This window comes from Streptopelia decaocto (genome assembly GCF_964273445.1).
Source record: "Streptopelia decaocto genome assembly, chromosome: Z".
Taxonomy (NCBI): domain Eukaryota; kingdom Metazoa; phylum Chordata; class Aves; order Columbiformes; family Columbidae; genus Streptopelia; species Streptopelia decaocto.
Window position 1 is genome coordinate 29,593,403 of NC_138657.1, and position 19,724 is coordinate 29,613,126.

At 39.8% G+C, this 19,724-nt stretch overlaps 1 protein-coding gene across 9 annotated transcripts; it reads right to left on the minus strand.

Moving 5' to 3' along the window:
• Positions 1-990: 990 nt before the first annotated feature.
• Positions 991-19,724, minus strand: HNRNPK (heterogeneous nuclear ribonucleoprotein K). 9 transcript variants are annotated; one of them, XM_082075752.1, is made up of 16 exons: positions 19,591-19,724; positions 16,829-16,908; positions 16,651-16,730; positions 15,684-15,793; positions 14,271-14,327; positions 12,741-12,784; positions 11,779-11,851; positions 11,156-11,269; positions 10,097-10,225; positions 9,297-9,604; positions 8,890-8,944; positions 6,070-6,120; positions 3,102-3,123; positions 2,942-3,024; positions 2,299-2,468; positions 991-1,517 (listed from the first exon to the last, which is right to left on the minus strand). In XM_082075752.1, the coding sequence occupies exons 3-16, from the start codon at positions 16,697-16,699 to the stop codon at positions 1,484-1,486; spliced, it is 1,299 nt and encodes a 432-aa protein (XP_081931878.1). In that variant the 5' UTR covers positions 16,700-16,730; positions 16,829-16,908; positions 19,591-19,724; the 3' UTR covers positions 991-1,483. The 9 variants fall into 9 exon arrangements, with proteins under 9 accessions (XP_081931878.1, XP_081931882.1, XP_081931881.1 ...); XM_082075756.1 differs by lacking the exon at positions 19,591-19,724 and adding an exon at positions 19,313-19,431 and having other exon boundaries at positions 15,684-15,781; XM_082075755.1 differs by lacking the exon at positions 19,591-19,724 and adding an exon at positions 19,313-19,427 and having other exon boundaries at positions 991-1,456.

Below are 19,724 nucleotides of genomic sequence, written 5' to 3' on the forward strand. Positions count from 1 at the left end.
CAAGGAGGTCAGCCTTGCAAATAACCTCTTAGCACCATGCTTTTCCTGTTAAAATTTAGGAGTAGCTGCGTAGTAGGGCAGGAGTTACCCCAATATCATTCAAAAAGCAAAGTGAAATGTTTTATGACCCAAGGAAATAAACCCAAACTACCAACACCCCTTCTTCCCCCAACAAAAGAAAAAACAAAACACAAACTCCCAAACAAACAAAACCAACCCAAAACCTAACATAGTAAAACCTAAACACAGTAGAAGAATCCACACTTTGGACCCATTACATCCACATGTGGAAAACTTTGGCGCTTTCAAATTTTTTTTTATTCGGGAAGTGAAATCAAAAGTTGTAAACTATAAATACAAATGCCAAGGTAATACATGAGATATCCAGAAGCTTTATATTTTTAAATGTCTCACAAATAATTAATGTAGAATTCAACATACAACAGGGAAACCAACAAGTTTAAGTCTTGCATACAATTAAAAACAAGTTACAGAGTTAGATACCGTCAATTTGCCGATTCATAAGTTTCTACCTCATACAAATGAAAGCTCAAAACAACTAAAATTCATTCAGTAATGGTACAGCGACTGTTATTTCTAACAGTGTTATCTGCATTAAGCAAGCTGTCTATAACCAGGTGTACTTTACCACTGTTTACTCAGTGACATCACAAAGTTTTAAAATATTTTATTTATAAACTGTCACCAATATATATATGTACTGCAAAGAGGGCCAAACACTTGCAAAAATGTTAAGTTTTACACAACATTTGCATGAATATTTTTGCATTTTCTCTCAAACAGCAAAGCAGAGTAATTGTTCTCACATGGTTTCTTCCATTTGTGATAAAATCCCACGTAACTCCATCTATTCCAAAGATGCTGAAGAGCAAGCTTAACAGCAACTTTCATTTATGGGGGGGGGGGAAACAGGGCATATCCATTTTGGATACTACCTTATCTATATCTCAAGAAAAATAACCACCAAGAATAGTTTCACTAAATTTATTTAAAAATCAAACGTTTCTTACAAAAGAGCATTACATTCTGCACACTGCTCTTGAAGGATGCCAGAGACATGTGGAATACCAGTATTTTCTACTCTCCAAAAAAAATTACAGTGAACATAAAAGCAGGGTGTTCACAACAATTACAGAAAAACAGTACAATTTATCACCAACAATGAACAAAAATAAAATTCACTCTCTCTGCTGCTGCTCCAAAATTTCAATGTTAGTCTCATGCGCCCTTCCCCTCCCCCCACGTATTTGTAAAAGAAACTAAAACATTACATCTGGTGGACAGCAAAGATTCCACTACACCTCAAATGCAGAACACCTATGAAGCAGAGGAATGTTGGCTTTTTAAACAGAAGCAGATTAAAAAAAAAAAGGGGTGCAGGACTCCTTCAGTTCTTCACTAGTCTTAGAAAAACTTTCCAGAATACTGCTTCACACTATAAAAAAGAAAAAATAATCTTGCATTAGAATCCTTCAACATCTGCATACTGCTTCACACTATAAAAGAAAAAGAAAAAAGCATGTATTAGAATGATGGACTGTACATCTTGCATCAATATTTACAATGACATTCTTAGAGCAGCTTAAATGACAATTCCTAACACATTTTGAAGCAAGTAATTTTAAAATATTAATGGCTAACAATTACAGGTATATTATTTTAGGCACATCTAAGTATTAGTAATCTAAGGCCAAACATTCAAGTTAAAACATTAAAATCTGCTATAACAGTCAGCATGTTAATAAAGGAAAACTAAGCAAATAAGTCTGAAGTTGTTAATATTTGGCAGAAAAGACAAGATAATGTCAGCAAGGTGTGAAATGCTGCATAACAGCACCAAATCATTATCAACTCGACCTGTAGAGGCATAGTCTGTGCTATATGGCAGACTGCGATTTGTTGTCAATTTAGTTATCTAAAAACAACAAAATCACTAGTCTTCCACACAGAACTAGACCAACATCCACTGAAATCTTCTATATTTTCTACAGGCTCTATGTAATTTATTACAAGTAGTTTTTTTGCAGCAGTTTTCACCAGAGAAATGAGAGGACTGCTTGGTTAAGGCGTCTTCCAGCAAGATTAGTTTTGAGGGTGTCTTCATTTTAATTAGAAAGGAGAGCAGAAGAGAATCAAGGCAGAACTACTACTGGAGAAGTTAGGTTCAATTAGATAATTAAAACCTGCCTCCTAAAAACTATCACAGAGAAGGGCAGCTTTAGAATGTACATGTCAATTTAAAATTGACAGTAGGGACAACATTAAACTTTAACTTGCCTGTTCTGCAGTAAATACTGTGCATTTTGTATCTGGTCCTGTGTTCCCGTAATAGTTATTATCCGATCTTCTGAGCCTTCTAAGGGTTCATCAATTTTGATGGAAGCTCCCGACTCATGACGTATTTGTTTGATTCTCTGGCCTCCCTTTCCAATAATGGATCCTGCCAACTAGGGGAGAAAGCAAAGCATTCATTTCCTGATACAACTTCCTCTCTAAGAACAGTTACGAAAATTAAAGCAGTGTTTGAGTAGCTTCCTAGGTTAAGTTTTAGGAGATGCAATGGAAGATTACTTCCTTACAGCCTCAAAACACCCCCTGCAAGATTAATTGTATAAACACAGGTCAGATAAAACTGAGAGAATCAGTTGCAAAAAAACAAGTTACACAGACCATCTCTACTACTGAATATTAACAACTAGTAAAATTGTTTAGTGTGGTGTCTCTAAAGACACACACAACCTGAAGAATAGACTTCTAGTGATTCAGAAACTCTTGTTTTATATTAGAAGCACTTATCAAACACCCTAAATACTTCTGATTTACTTATACAGTCTGAGAAAAGGCTGGAGGTTTTGTTTGTTGTCTTTTTGTTTTTTATCTAAGAGAAAAGGCAAGTTGAAAGTAAGTCAACTTTACTTACATCTTTGGGAATAGTTACTTGTGTTGTGATGATGGGTCCACCAAGATCTCCATATGAGCCACGCCCCCCTGCGTAAGAATAGTCTGATTTAAACGTATGCATCAAGCCCTTTAATAACTAAATGATGAAGTACATGTAAAGGTTCTATATAAACACTTACCATATCCAGAGCCACCCTCAAACTGTAAGGGAAAGAGGAAAAAAAATGTAAATAGTGAAAAAACATGCTTCATTAATGCATTTTCATCTTCATATTGTTAACTTCAAGCCTATTTTACGGAAAAATATCAACCCTCAACCTTACTGTAAGAGTGTTGTGCCATCAAAAGCATACTGCAGCAAAGGGGAGGCCAGAAATGGGTCAGTGGGAGAAATCTCATTAACTTCTTAACCTGCCCCATCAAAGTCATAAAATTACATAAAGGATCCAGCTATATCAGTTTACGAAGCAGCCTCACTAATTGAGCTGCTGGTAGACAGTTCTTGATACTGACCCAGCCCTGAACCTTGGACTAAACTAACATTTAAATGAAAATATCACAGTACAGCCTTATAAATGCTACCAGTACAGCTCAGGAGAGATTCACGTCTCCAGTTTTGGGACAAGAAGTTTATCTAGTGAATGTCTTCATCTACATCTCCAGGAAAAACAAAAAACAAACCAACCAACCAACCAACAACCAAACAAAGCTCTCAAAAACAGCTCTATAACACGTCTCTTGATTCAGACTGCTACAATCCTTTGTATCTTAGAACACATAACCATGAGTTACTTCTGTTCTGCTAAAACTGCCATACACCAAATCTGAATCACTGCAATGAGCACTCCTGGCCTCTTCATTTTTAAGGTTTGTAGAACAGTATTTGACTTGAAGTGCTTCATTTCACCTAATGCTATCTAATGCACAAGACCCCATTTTTTCTGCTTTCAAGCAGAGAATAAATATGCACAGTTCTCCATAATTAAACTTCCGGGAGACTGCTGTGATGGCCTCCGCAAGAAGAGGCCAGGGGCTGCCCTTGTGCCAGACAAAGCCAGTTGGTTCTAGCCAACACCAAAATGGACCCACTGCTGCTTAGATCCAAGATCATCAGCAAAGCTGGTGGCACCTCGGTGATAACATTTAAGCATGGGTAAAAAAACACCCCAGCATGCACCAGTTTTAAGAGATGAGCAAGGAAAAAAAGTGAGTGAAACAAGCCTGTGGAGAACACAGTGAAGAAGGATGGGGAAGAGAGTGCTGGAATGGAGTGTCTCCTGCAGCCCATGGAGAGAACCAGGCTGGAGCAGCTAGCCACACTGTAGCCCAGGCTGGATCTATGCTAGACACAAGCAGATACGCCTTGAGGGAAGCTGCAGCCTGTGGAAAGCCCATACAGGAGCAGGTGCCTGGCAGGACCTGTGGAGGACTAATACTGGTACAGTCTGTTCCTGAAGGAGGAATTCCCATGAAGAGGACCCAGGCTTGAGCAGTTCATGAAGAACTGCGGCCCCTTAGAAGGACCCATTATTTGAGCCATCTGTAAACAACTCTATCCCATGGGAAGGACTCCACACTAGAGCAGGGGAACAGTGTGAGGAGGAACAAAGTGTAATGAACTGACCATAACACACCATCCCCCACCTCCCCTGCACTGCTCATGGCAGAATTGTAAGAAGAGTAGAGAATGAAGGAGTGAAGTTGAGCCTGGAAAGCAGTGAGGCACGGTGGGCAACTGGTGTTTCTAGTTCTCTTTGTTTATTACCACACTATTTTTAAGTGGCAATAAATTATACTCTTCAAGTTCAGTGATCAGCCCATGATGGTAATTAGTAAATGATCTCCCTGTCTTTATCTTGAGCCAAAAGCTCTTCCATCTTACTTTTTCTCCTTATCCTGCTGAGGCAGAAGAGAGAGCAGCTGCATGGGTACTTGGCAGCCAGCATCAAGCAACCACAACTACTTGTTTGCAGAAGTTGTAACCCAACAACTTTTTCCAAAATACAGGGCATTTCAAAAAGATTGAACCAACACGTTACAATTACACAAAAATTTACAAGCGGTCATCAGGTTTTTAATAACTTTAATAAATGCTCTATGTTCCCTCCATCTGCTATACAGACTGTAAGAGTTTCATTCATGGGTGCAGAGATTTAGTGATTTCAAACTGGGTCCATCTTTTTGAAACACCCACTATTTACCTGCTACCCATTTAGAATGGAAGCTACTCACATCAAAGAGTCGAGCTTATCCTGTTCTCTAAGCAACCTATATCGTTGCTATATAAGTAACCATGTAACCCACAATACACATTGTAATACAACATAACAGAACTTGTAGTGGAGTCCAAAATACAAGAGAATGAAGCACACTGCTTAAGACTCAGTTCAGAGGCTGATAAGAGCAGCATACTGCATACACAGACATATTCCTGCTGATATTTGCCACAGGATGCCCTTTTGGGCTGATCTTTTTTAAAGAACAGTACCTTCCTTCATCATTTCTGCCTCCCCAGACTACAAGACAGCAAATGAACTTGCAAGCAAATGAATTAAGCTAATACATTTGCTGTGTTTATGTAAGCTAAGAACTAACGTTTAATATTTGGCAGCACTTTGCCATCTTCTAGACAGCATGAACACATGATGAACCCTGCAGCTTCCCAAAAATCTATCCAATCAAATGGTTTATTTTCAAATGGACTGCTAAGTAAAGCATAGTAGTTTATCCACAAATGAAATTAAGAAGCTGTTTTTAATATCTGCTATTTGAAATGTAAGGAAACACAACATCATTAAGTTAATACAAAATATATCTCCTAAGCGCATGCATCTAACAGTGCATCAGTTATGGAGGAAGTTACTACTTACAACGTGAAAATGTGGTGTAAAAGAGGCAAGAGGTACATAAAAGCTTCTCTCTTTTGGCTATGCTGCTCATATTTCTATACCTCTATTAACATTACCTGTCTGCACAGGACACACCGTTCAGACAAACTGTCAATAAACTCTCAGTCAGAAGGACAGCCTTATGATTTTCAATGGGTGCAAGTTGCCACTGACTACACTCAAAATCAGGAAAATCCTTTTATCACTTAACCTGTTCAATAAAGCAGTTTTCAAAAAAAAAAAAGCTGAGCACACTCACCAGCTCTGGTGGCTGCATGTCGTCACAGGCATCCACATGGCACTGCATCATCTTCCAGACACAACAAAATAGGAAGAAAAGAGGGAAGAGATCTAAGTCCATGTCATGCAGACTTACAGGTAACTTGGCAAGCAAACACAATGCATACTGGTACAGAGAAACACTTATACTACAACAAAGACTTAAGTATGTGATTTAGACCACTTTCAAGACTTGCTCCCTTTTAATTTCACCTTGAGAGAACTGTAAATGGTTGCACTCACTTTTTTCCCTTTCTGTAGTGTAAACAGGTTTTTCCTCTAGCAAAAAAGGTCAGACAGGTAACAGCAGAGCAAAGCTTGAACAAGCTTTTTTCCTTTTAGAACAACTTCAAGTGCTATTAAAAATATTTTATTTCTGCCATGCATTAGAATATGAAGGTTTAATAAGATTGTAAGTGTCAATGCTTGTCTCTATGCCAACAGCAGGTCAAGCACAAAGAACACTGCTTCTTGTGTTCTATCAATTCATTTGCATATATCTCATACAGCCAATAACTAAACTTAGCAGTCTACTGCTGCCTAATTGTATCAGAAAATTAATTATGTTTTAAAAACGTTATTCGTAGCATTTCTTTTGGAATTCTACAATTTCAGCATTTATGTTTATTTGTGCACTCCAAAACCAGCTTCTCAAGGAGGATATCTTAACTTGTATAACAGAATATTCTACTTCAAAGACTCATTTGTTCCAGTGACTTCTGGTACTAGAATAGAAACCAGATGACACACTGCATTGATAAGAGCTCAACTTTCATATCTAATGAAAGAAAACATTTGCAGTCCTAACTGATGTCAGATTATTTTATCAGAGTTTTCTCTGTTTTTTAAGAGTGAGCTAGGAAAGTGAAATTGGACACTTTCTTCTAGCATCTACACAGATAAACAGAAGAGCTGTCATACACTTTTCCTTTATTGGCTTTTACATGCTTGTTAATGTCACACCTCTTAAACATGAACATTTCGTATTTGTTAAGTGTATGTGTCTTTATTCAAGTGTTTATATGTGTATGTGTATTCATCTACACAGAGAACTTTAAAAAGATCAAGAATTAGGAAGCATTTGAAGGAGCAAAAGCATGTTAGAAACCTGAAGACACTCACAGAAGTCTGCAAAGAGACAGTCCACTCAAAAGGAGACATTCTAAGTCTCTTATTAACTCATACTGTAAAATTTTTAGTACCTTGAAAATTTTAGTACCTGATCAGCTAATTTTAAAAAGTGAGGGAATCAAATTACTTCATATGCTTTCCACTTTATTTTTCAGCCCTCCCACTGGTATCTGTGTGCATTTATGTATCTCAAAAAGGCTTGAGGATTAAGGTGTTAACAACAAAACACTGGAAATACATTCAGGTTTTTTCAACTGCCAGATAGCCCTCATGGTCCAGAGGCATTTGATTTGGAATAATTACACATTGAAATATATAGCTCTGTTAACAAAGAAACAATGTCTGTCCTCCATGAAAAAGCTTCAGAAGAGATATTATAAACCAAACAAACTCTTCCAACAGTGGTGCATAATTAAAATACAGCTGTAAGCCAGGCTAACAGAGAATTTATCCTCGACTTTGGATGTGCAAAGGGAGTTAAGGTATCTTTTAAAATCAAAATGGGGTCTTCTCATCTGAGCATTTACAAGCCTGTCAATACTGTCATGTCTCTGGAATTCCAAAAAATTCACAGTTCAGCATCCAGTTTTAAAGGTCCTGAACTACTCAATCTTTTTGCCTTCAGTGGAGAAGAGAACTGGTAAGAAGTATTTCTGTACATTCCACGTTTCCATGATTTGAGATGATAATTTGAGAAAAGCATCTATTCTTGCCTTTTATTGCATCTATGTGAAATAGAATCTATATGAAAAGGGCTCTCCAGCAGCTGCTTTTCCCATGCATTACTTAGTTCACAAACCACCATGACAGTCATTTACTCTAGTTTAAATGTTTCACTACAGAATGGTTTCTATACGAAACTGAAACAAAAGGTCACTCTCCATTTCTGGCATGACATTTCCAGCTCCAGCCTCACAGTCCATGTGAAGACCTCCTATCTGCTTTCACAAGTTAGTATATTAGGATCATGGTTAACTAAAACTAGAAATTAAATACAGTCTTCATTGGGAAGCAGTCCTCACTTTAAGCAGGCTACGATATTTGGTCATAAAGGAGCCAGAGCCATGAGCAACTTCACTGCAAAGAGGAAATAAAATTACTTTTTGGAGTGAAGAAAGGAACAGAGATGACTCCACTTGTAGAAATGCAAGACAAGAACTGACTCCAAAGAGCAACAATCACCTTACAGATCAACTAGAGCTCTTCATAGATACTAAGCTGTATTACTCTATGTATAACTGTGTTTTCCAACATTAGTGTTAAGAATGCTTGTATGAATTAAATAATTTCAAATAATGTTGTTCTGATGTGTTCTCTTTATCTGAAAAGCCTACCAATTCCTATTTCTGTCACCCCAATTAAAAAAAAAAAACAACAAACTAAGAACATCAGTGCAAGAAAACCTGCAAGGCAGAGCACAGTCAAACCTTCTGTATCATTTTCGATGGCAGGGAAGAAACAAAGAAAACAGATCACAGCTCAGATACCACTTACAGGCCAAACATTTTTCCACAGAAAGGAACATTTGTATGGACAAAACATTTTGGTTCTACCATCAGAACCATGCATGTCCCACACCTAAGTGCATGTGTTCAGCAACGGTATCTTCAGACACTCGGCATGCTAACTGTGCTTACAAAACAGAACAACGCAAATTTTACACTCGTACCATGCCATCGTAACGGTCTCCTGGTCTGCCCCTTCGGTCATAGGACATAAGATCTCTAAAATGAAAAAAGCAGCAGAACGTGAATTGTGTTATAAACTAGTTTATCTATTTAAATTTTAAATTTCCACATTCATAGTTCACACACAACTTAAAATTTCAAACTACTCTAGCCAAGTACTGAATAACTTCTAAGTTTCAGAACTTTTGACTGTAGTCTTGGTAGATTACTACAATGCAGCTAATAATTAAATTACAGTACTTTTCAAAATGATCTGGTCTAATACACACTCAGTCCTGCATAATCACTATCAACATGAAAGCGTGGAAAAAACAATGAACATATGAACATGATTCAGGAGATGGTACACAATATGAGCTTTGTATAATGCACTGAAGCAGCAACTCACCCGCCACGAGGAGGCGGTGGAGGAGGAAGAGGAAGATTACGAGCTCTGCTGCCACCTCTACCACCACGACCTGGTGGAGGTGGTGGAGGTCCTCTGCGAGGGCTCATATCATCATAATCTCTTCTCGATGGAGGCATAGGTCGTCCACCACGACCAGGGGGCATACGATCAAAACCACCTCTTCCACGCATTGGAAAACCTACTGGACGTCCCCTTCTATCATCAAACATCATTGTGAAGCCACCATAGTCATACGTTTCATCATAGAAATTGGGATCGTAAGGCTGAGCACGTCCTTTAATTGGAGACTAAAACAAGCAAACAAAAAACAATCCCCACAACCCAATTAGGACTATTACGATTGGCATATTTAATTAAATTAATATATTAAATGTATAAATACAAATGTATGCATTTGGAACATGTTCTCGATTTCACAACGCTGGTAAGAAAGGAGGAGATGGCAATGTGTTCCCTTTGCTGTGTACTTAACTATGATACAGAAACTGCTGTTACGTATCAGTGGCAAATAAATTTTGTCTCACTTCCTCTTCAATTTTTGCATCTTAATGATATATGCAAAGCATGAATAATGGGCCACTAGTACCAAAAATTGCTTCCCTCCCCTGTAAGGTGCATCTCTATTCTAGAAAACAAAGAATTTCAAAAGGCGGTAACAGCCAATCACGTTGTTACTGGGAAAGGAGGAGGTACTGAATTCAAAACAGAAATGGAAAGATACCATTTTTTATCCAAATGGTCTCTATGCCAGTAGAAGAATAAAATCTAATAAACATTACCTCAGAGATAAGATCCAAAATGATCTTGATACATTCAACGACTCTATCAGGTTTTCCACCAATAAGAACCACTCTGTCAGTAGAATGAGGACAACACTCTTGGAAGAGCTTAATGGTGGTCTGAGTGTTCTGTTGAGAAAAAAAAAAATAATCCAAGATTGTCTTATCTAAGTTCTCACAACAAATTTAATTTTAAGATCACATATATTAAAGATCTGTGCTGACAGAGTTTTGTACAAAGAGGAAAAAAAGTTCAATTTTCTCCTCTTACGGTTACGGCTCATCTACACCATCATTTAATTGAATACTAGCAAAAGAACCACATATCCACTGCAAGCTTACAGATTGTATTAACCTTCACTTGTCAAGAAAACATGCTTTGGATGCAAATAACAATGGTACTAGGATTACATCTAGTTATCTTGCCTTCTTCAACCCATGCAAACAGGTATCAGCTTACACCTGAACTGACCTGAAACTGCCTCTGACACAATGATAAGGAAGGACAGAAAACAGAGTAGTTTAACTTCATAGAGACCATTAGCTTTTAAAAATCTCATTCTTTCACTGAAAGAAAACAATGGTCTTCTAGGAAACAATTAAAAAAAAAAAAACAAAAACAACACAAACATAAAAACTAAGTCCTTTTACAGTAAAATTCAGGCATTTATTGTATTATCATTGTACAGGATCATGAGATACATTCACGCTAAACCATTTTTGCATGTCCAACCTCATGAATAAATCTAGTCTATGTAGTCATCCATTTTAGAAGGTGTGACAAATGCAATTCTAATTTGAAAAAAAAAAAAAAATCCTTTCTTGCTCTACGACACAGCTACTGAGATGCTTTATAAGAAGTCATAGGCTCTACCACCAATGAGGACTTTACTTCTGAGGGTTTGCAAGAAAGTTACAACTCAACATTGAAATCATGTGTGCAGTATGTTCTGAAGGCATTACTACAGAGAAGATACTTACACCTGCCCCTTATGAACACAAAACACTAAGTTCTTTATGGAACAAAAACCAAGTATCAGAAGAACAGGAAACAAGTACCTCTCTGAGTTCCTTTATTTTAGCACCCTTGACACCAATAATTCCTCCTGCCAAGCTTTGGTGAATGAGAAGTCTTAATTCGCAGTCAAAGTCACTGCCTTTGTAGTGTTGATACTGTAAGAAAGATACATACAAGTAAAAGAATATTATATTAGTCACATCATTTTTTTTCTCTAAACACAATAGTATGACTTATTGCTGAATTGTAATCCTGTACTTCCTTTGATAGATTCGTAACTATTTAAGCACCTTACCTGAACATAAACTGGTATCAAATCCGTTTTCTGTATTTATTACATTGCCCAACTTTCTACAAAGAATTAAGAAGATACCAAACAGCGCAACACTTACTTACAAAGTAACAGGATACAAGTTACAACTGCTCCAAAATGGGGACAAAACAAGTCAGGAGGCCACTTGAAATGTTAATAAATACTGACTGACTCTGTCCTCTATCAAAAAATGAGGACATGTACTTAGAGAGCCATAACCCTTCTTTAAACTGCTTTTATTTTTTATTTTCTCATTTAGTGTATTTAAACCGCAGCAAATCATTTAGAACCATCTTGTTGCAAAAACTTATAATCTACCTCTAAAAAGAAAGGAACTTTTAAGAGACATACCTCTTCTAGAGTAGGGATAATCTTCTTCAAGATTTCTCCAATTGTCTCTATATCTGCACTTATACTCAAGATGCTGTTGGAGCCATAATGCCAGACAATATGGAGAAGATGGGAAAGAAGAAGTAAAAGTAAATTTTTTCCATCATCATATACAAAATTCTAGTAAGATCTGCTACACAGAAGACCTTACAATTAATATTCCCCATTTAAAGTAAACCTGTTTGTTGAATTTACAACACATGCATCTTTGTTTATGCCCAGTATATATGCATGATAAGATTAGGTAGGTCTTGCAGAGAAAGAAAGACAGAATGGGCTTTTGGAAGGGCTCAGATTAAGTGGGCAAGAAATTGACGCAGAACTGAAAGCAGAAGAGAATACTCATGTTCCCCGCCACCACTAATTTAGGATACCCTCGCTATTACATTGGTAAAACTGGCACACCTTCTCAGAAAAAGTAGGGATATGCAAGTGGTGAACACTGTATCTGGAGTAAGGTTATGAGACCAGTTAGAAATCAGATTACTAATGGGCTCTCCAAGAAAACAAATACAAATGCAAGACAAAAAAACAGACAAAACAAATGAGAAGTGAAGGAAAGTGAACCAGAGTTAGCGTTTCATCAGAAATAATTATGAACAGGCAATGTTGACGGGAGCAAGGTGGGCCACAAAGACAGAGCGAGAGACTATTTTGAAACAATTTGATTTACAATGCAGCAAATATGCAACACTTGAAGCTGTGCTCCTTCCATTGAAATAAAATTAGTGGATTGTTTGGGTGGGCAACTCACGTAAAAGTTCAGTGACAAAAAGACTTAATGGGGAAAATAAGACAGAAAACTTCAAAAAAAACAATACACCGTCTATAAGGGGATACTATTTAATTATATCAAAGGCAGGTAATAAAATACATTTCTCTCTTTCTAATCAGGCAGTGAGGCATAAACTGTTGGGACATACCGCTCGGGGCCACTGCTGTCTGGGACTGAAACACTGGCATTGTACTGCATTGGTCATTGGCGTTCGTGGATGTTGGCATTGGGCATGGGCATTCAATCGGAAGTTGTCAAGTATGGTACCCGTTTGGCAACGAGCACATTTTTGGGCATAGCCAACCAGGGTTTTCACATGGGCGTTCAGGGGCGGATGGGCCAACGTCATGATGGGCAACGCAGGGGCAAGTCGATCCAGTACATGGGCAACGGAGATATATGGCCAAAAAAACAAGGAGAGGGAAAAGGGGGAAAAGCAATAAATTTTAATTTAATACAAACTATACTCATTACTCTCAATTAATGAAACAAGCTTAAGTTGTTCTGAAGACTAACACAATAACGGATTGTTACACCAACTGTGGCTTAACAGTATGGACTTTAAAAATGAGTCACTTGATCTGACTGAAGTACTTTTTTAGTTTTAATATTTGATGTTTCAGTAGAAGGCTGGCTCATGAGGGTAGACACAAAACCTGTCGAAACTGATACTACCAGAACCTTGGGTAAACTGGGGAAATTAGTTTTCCAGACCAATCTAAACTACCTGGACTTAGATGGTGACGTATTTATTTACGAAAAAAAAAGCACTCCACAAAAAAAAAAAACCCTAAAAAAAAAACCAACTAGCTGTCAAAGTTAGTGAGCATATGTATGATTCTTGACCATTTTGAGTTAAACCTCTAGCTGCGGTACTGATGAACTTAGTCGGAACTGATTTGTAGTGATATGTTGCCAAATCTCGTGTTGAACAAAGTCTTGATCGGGAAAACTGTTGAAATTGTAGCTGATGTTAAGTACAGAAGTGTAAACAAATGGAATTTAAGAAGCATTGCCAAGTTTTATAGATACACAACATTAACACTGAGCATGTGTCTAGTCACAAGAGTCAACCCACTGTAAAATGTGAATAGGCAAATAAGTCATGACCATTTAAAAGTGCTTCCAAGTAACAGAAGAGAATGTTCCTTTACTGCTCTATACCCATATTTAAATCAAGCAACCTTAACATTAATGCTTTCGCACTTTCTGTGCAAGGTGTTAAAGAACAGATGGACTATTTTGCTTGTTTGACTTTTTAAAGGAAGTTAAAGAATTTCTCTATCACTGGGTTAAGCCAGCCACCTGTAATGGTTTCAGTAGTACTATAATTGATTTTCAGATATGGGAAATGGTGCAATTAAGGGGTTTAAGCTTTGTCAATATTTCTAATTAGGATGTTAACTCACTTGAAGTGTGTAATTTAGCAGAATGCTATTCAAAAGTGAAGAGATTTAATATAAACCTCTCCTCCCACATAAGTCAAGCTGGGTTTTAATCATAATAGAAATTGAGAACTAAGTTATCTACTTTAACAATCATTATAAAAGGCTTGTAACTGGACTACTGATGTCTAGAGTTGAATTGCTCCCACTTCTAGAAACTAATGCGATCAAGCTTTTGATGTAGTGCTCTGAAAGAATTGGTGTTAAATTAGTTCAAACTCATATATACTCACGTCTGTACGAAGTGCCTTAATATTTTTGCCACCTTTTCCAATCACTGCTCCAGCATTCTGGAAAACAATTTTCACAAGTTACGTTATGCCAACACAGCACAGACTACATTTTTGAACTCAAGACTAAGAATGGTAAATCTATCTTTGCATTACTCTGTTGGCCTAGGGGGTTGGGGCAGGTGGGTACTGCTTTTGAAAGGTTCATTCATTCATGGAAAAAATTACCAACACCTCTTAGCACTGAACTTAGAAAAGAGAAGGATGTTCAGTTTTGAAATTAATTTAAATTCCAAATGGAAGTTTCTAGGCAATTCTCCCTGTGTCAAAGTATCTCAGACTATAGCTCTCAAAAAATACACTGTGTGAAAGTAATGTAGGTCGACAATTTCCTTAGTTTATTTGATCAACTTTTTTTTTTTAGGTATATGTTTGCATACTCCATTTTTGCACTCCAGATATTTCATGATAATTTCAAGTGTTAATTTTGGTTTATAAGTCTGTAACTGAATTGACTTCTCAAAGCAACATATTCTGAAAAAGGTTAAAGCCAATGTTAACAGCCACTAACTTCAAGTTTCTAACATCCGCAGGAATAAAATGGCAGATAGTCAGGAAAAGTAATTGCCCAATTGTATTTTTCTTGGGTTATTTGAAGTATTACTTGCAAAAGTATTGCTTTTAATATACAGATCATACGTTATGCTAACAGCACACAAAATATTTTTGGGTGCCCCATGTAACTTGACTATTGGTCAGAATGCTATACAGAGTTAAGATAACACTCCCCCATGCCAACACAAAAGACTGAGATACTTCAGAAAGTACAAACCGTCTGGAACAACTGGAAACACCAGAGAAAATTCACACATAGCAAATTTACTTCAACCGTTAACATTTGTCAATGAAACCACTGTAATCACTGAAGCATTACTCCTACTTTTATTCCTGTTGATAATATCACAACAAGTTTAGTAGATCTGTTTGGCAGAGTTACTAAAATCCTAAGAAAGTTCTCATCTTAACTTCCATATTTAGTCTATAGTCACTAGCTGATCATTCTCTATGCTGCTTTCTTTCCAAAGACTAATATATATAATTCCCCTCAAAACAACAGCCTTCGACTCCAATGTAAAAACACCTTAAAATTTATATTGCTCTATTTTTTCCAGCAAGTACACCTCTCCAAAAATAACTTTATTGATCCTTGGGCACTTACCCTTTAGAAGAACTACTGAAGTTAATTCTATCACAATACACTTTCACTACCATTCATGCACACTTAAAATAATTCCTACTAAGTTAGCTCAAATTAAATAAAGCACATATTCTTTCCAAACATATCTCAAGGTACACTTTGTCACCCCTGTCTCGAGCAATGTTATAAGCAAAACCAGTAAAAACATAAAAGCATACTTTGCTCTGAAGCAGGATGCGTAATTCAACCATCTCATCCGTGTTCCGAGATCTTTTGAAGGCCTGCTCTTCCTCCATATCTTCTGCAGGACGCTTGCCTGTAGAAAGGTCCATAGGGAGGAAATACAAACATTTATTTAACTTTCTCAGCCTTAATAAAATGGAATGCATGCCAAATTTATACTCTGTATCCTTAACGCATTCATTCCTATTAGCCCAACACCAATTATTGATGCCTACTTTAAATATCCACAGCATGGAAATAGGTCTTTACTTCATCAGCCTATGTATTGATTAACTACTGAAAATCCATTTTAAATCTATGAACTATGTTTTACATGAGAATGTTGCATATAGCCAGTGAGAAATTCATGACACACTGTATATAGCAATGCAGCATGACCCACTTAATATTTATTTATAATTAAAAATAGGGAAAAACTTTTCAGGCAAAAAGCACACATGTTGTTTGCCCAACACTGAAATGCTGGTGGAATAAAGTAGCACTTCAACTACTGCTTGGAAAAAAAATGGCAAAAAAATCAACAACAGTGATGTCCTAACTTCCTCACTACTTGTGCCCAGGAAGCTTTCCATGAAGCTCTTCAGAGGTATTTCACATATTTATACTCTCACATGTAAAAACTGCAATAAACAAATGCAGTTAATAGATATGGCTGATAATACCTATTCAGTCTCCACAGAAGTACTACATATATTTTCAGATCCTTAAGTTGTAACTTTCAGGTGCTTATCCCTTATCTAAAACATGCCAACAGAAAGATTATGCATTTATGCTTCAAAAGCACATGTAATGATACTAATTAAAAATGAAATAATTTCATGCAGAATCCAAAACTACTGCTGACACAAACATCTGATACAGTTAAAGCATTGCAAAATATTTAGAAATGCTGAAATTTAAAGAGGTTCTTTCTTAAAAGAAATAGCCCTTTAAAAAATTTACCATTTGTCTCTGTGTTGGTAAAGGTCTCTTCCTGTTGTTCAGTCTCCATTGCCTTTTTCTCTTAGGTGGGTAGGCAAAACCTGTTGAAGAATAAAAGAGCTGGTACATCTATTTTGTGAAAATGCAAAATGTATGTTGTGCTAAAGGGAAGAAAGAAATGCCTGCTACTAGAACTTACCGCTATTATATAGCCTTGCAGACAAAAACCTCAAGTATTCTGGGCGGGATCAAAATCCAACAGCCTATTGCTTCAGGAGCCTATGAAAACAGCATATATCAGTTGTGACTCTGCTCAGATACAGTTCTAATCCTCACTACATTCAAAAACCACAGGTTTAACCCCAGCTTTTGCTGCTAAGCTTTTCTCTATAAAAAAGAGAGCATACCCAAACCAAACATACCACTAAGAAGAGATAAAAGACAAGTCTGTAAACTTCCAGATAAACAATTACTTATAGTTCTTAGGCACATGCTAGTTTAAAGAAACCATATGTACCAAAAATTATTTTCAGTTATTTAAAGTGAACATGTATTCAGCTCCAAATTTCCACGTTATACAATACGCACCTTGGATTTACTTTTCAGAGGACACTACATAACAATCTGCTCTTGCTCTTTAGTTCTTAACAATCTAAACTCAAAAAGTCCTGTTATGGTAATTGTCAGCATTAGTTTTATAAACTCTCTACCTATGTACCAGCAGGCATTTTAGTGTGCCTTCCACTCAATTTTTATAGATCACTAAAAGATAAGTTACAACTTCTAGCTACACAGGACAAAATAATTCAAAATACCACTCTCTGTAGTTACATGTAATCCTTTGCCCACACAATCAAGAACCTCAAAAGCAGCTGAACTTCACCATGATTCTGTGAAATAGGTATTTTGTGACCTGCTTTTGTTAAGTTGAAATCAGAGTACTAGTAAGTCTCATCAGAAAGAAGTCTAGACAAAAAAAAATTGTGCCACTTATAATCTTCAAAAATGTGCTTCTACAGATAACACAGCAAAACAACCATATATTCCTGCCTTGTACTTCATTAATTCCCCCGCCTCAGCAAATGCTAGCCACTCATCCTGGTATGCACGAAGGAAAAAAAATGCGGTGCATCTAACTTTGTAAACGTACTCTCAGCCAGCTATTAATCTGTAATTGTTGTCGTATAGGCCTACAGCCAGCACTGCCTTCCCTGCACACATTGCTATTTCCAGGCATTTAAAGAGAGCTAACGGACACACAGATGATACCAAAATCTCAGTGAGACTTTGCCAAAACTCTTATGCAGGGGAAAGTAGGGAGGGGCCGGATAGATTTTCACATGGTTTAAATAGCCCTTTGGGAGCCGTTATTCTATTTCCAACTACTCCAGGAATTCTAGAATAGTGGGGAATGAACTGCAATATACTGCTCAGGACCTGATCTCCCCTAGTCACGTGTATTTACCCTCCTAGCCAAACCTCCTCTGGCGGCGCATAGGTAAGGCGCTTTCAGTTACCGCACTCTACTGGGAAAATGGAGTTCGCGAGATTAAATTGACCGATGTTTTCACAAACACCGAAACTACGAAGCGGCCACAAACACAAGACAAAAGCTGGGAAACAGGGGCGCGCCTCAGCCCCCTCCCTCCGGGGCGCAGCGGCTCTCCCCGCCACCTCCCCCCCGCTCCCCCAGCCGCCGCCGCGACCACGGCCCATGCTGCCGCTCGCCGCGGCGCCGAGAGCCTGGCTAGCTGCCAGGCGGGGGAGCGGCGGCGTTACATAACTCCCGCAGCCCCGGCCTCAGCTCCCCGGCAGCAGAAATGGCGGCCGCTGTAATGGCGCCTTCCCGCTGCTAGGCGGAGCCGGGAACGGAAAAGCCGCCACCACCACGCGGTCGCAGAGAGATTTACCCCCCTCTGCCCGCGGAGACACAAAGGAGACGCCCGGCGGCCCACAGCCAGCGCGGCCGGCGGTGCGGGGCAGCCGTGCCGCCAAAGGGACTCCGCCGCGACCGCCCCCGAGAGCGGCAGGCCGTGACGCGGGGCGCTCTCAATCGGCCCCCGGAAGCCGCCTGCGCACACGCCGCGGCCGGGAGCGCCCTGCCCTCCGCCCACCATAATGCCCGACATCTCGCCCCAGGCACAGGGTTACCAAGGGCAGGCGCAGGAAGGCGGCAGCCGTTTCCCGCCCGTGGAGAGCACCCGCTAGCGCTACCGGCCTCAGCGAGCCATGCTGGCCGGGCTACAGGACCCAGGGCCGCCCGCGGGGACGCTGGGCACCCTTCTCGTCTTCCCCTCAAGGCGGGAGAGGCCTCTGGGCCCCGCAACTGCCCGCAGCCGCCTGAGGGGCTACTCCGAGCAGCAAATGAGACAGCAACATCCCGCTCTGCTCCTTACGCACGCAGCGCTAACCCCATTCCATCACCCTCCCTGTGGGAGTCCACGGGAGCCCCGGGGCGCGGCGGTGGAGGGTCCTTGGGTACGAGGCCCCACGACAGAGGTGGCGCGGGCCTCTCGCACCGCTGTGTCATACAGCCGCGCCGAGCGGGGCGCGATAGCAGCTCTGCTGGTCCCAGCAAGGCCCGGCCCGGCCTGTGTCCGTCCCCCCACCGCCCAACTCGAGCGTGCGCGCAGCGCCCCCTCCTCGCCGGCCCCAGCTACGTCTCGCTACGGGCTGCGCGTACCTGCGCCCACCGCCGGCCCCGCCGCGTACAGGAGAAAAAGGAGAGCAACCGCCAACGCGCAGATCCACCACCGCTACCAGGCGATTGGCCTCGTCGCCTCCCCCTTGCGCGGGCCTGCCGCCTCTCCATTGGGCGAGGCCGCTGCCGGTCAGGGCAAAGGGGCGGCCCCCGCTCCGCCCCGCCCTCCGTGAGGGCCAGAGCGACACAGGCCTAGCTGCCGGGAGAAAGGCGGCCCTAGCTGGCCTGCGCTGCCGCGGCCGGTTAGACTTTTTACCTACCCGGTGGGAGCCGCGATGGTGGCGGTACAGGCAGCGAGGGCCGGCAGAGGAGAGCGAGAGCGACCTCGGTCGTGAGAAGAGAAAATGGCGTCTGCGATAACCCCGCCTTGTGCTCGCTAGCCGGCGCCGGGCGG

Coding starts and splice junctions, on each gene's coding strand:
- HNRNPK (XM_082075752.1), bottom strand. CDS start 16,699: ATGGAGACTGAACAACAGGAAGAGACCTTTACCAACACAGAGACAAAT. Junction 2,469..2,941: donor AAGTAACTATTCCCAAAGAT/GTAAGTAAAGTT, acceptor TTTCTCCCCTAG/TTGGCAGGATCCATTATTGG. Junction 1,518..2,298: donor CAGTATTTACTGCAGAACAG/GCAAGTTAAAGT, acceptor TTTCTTTTATAG/TGTGAAGCAGTATGCAGATG.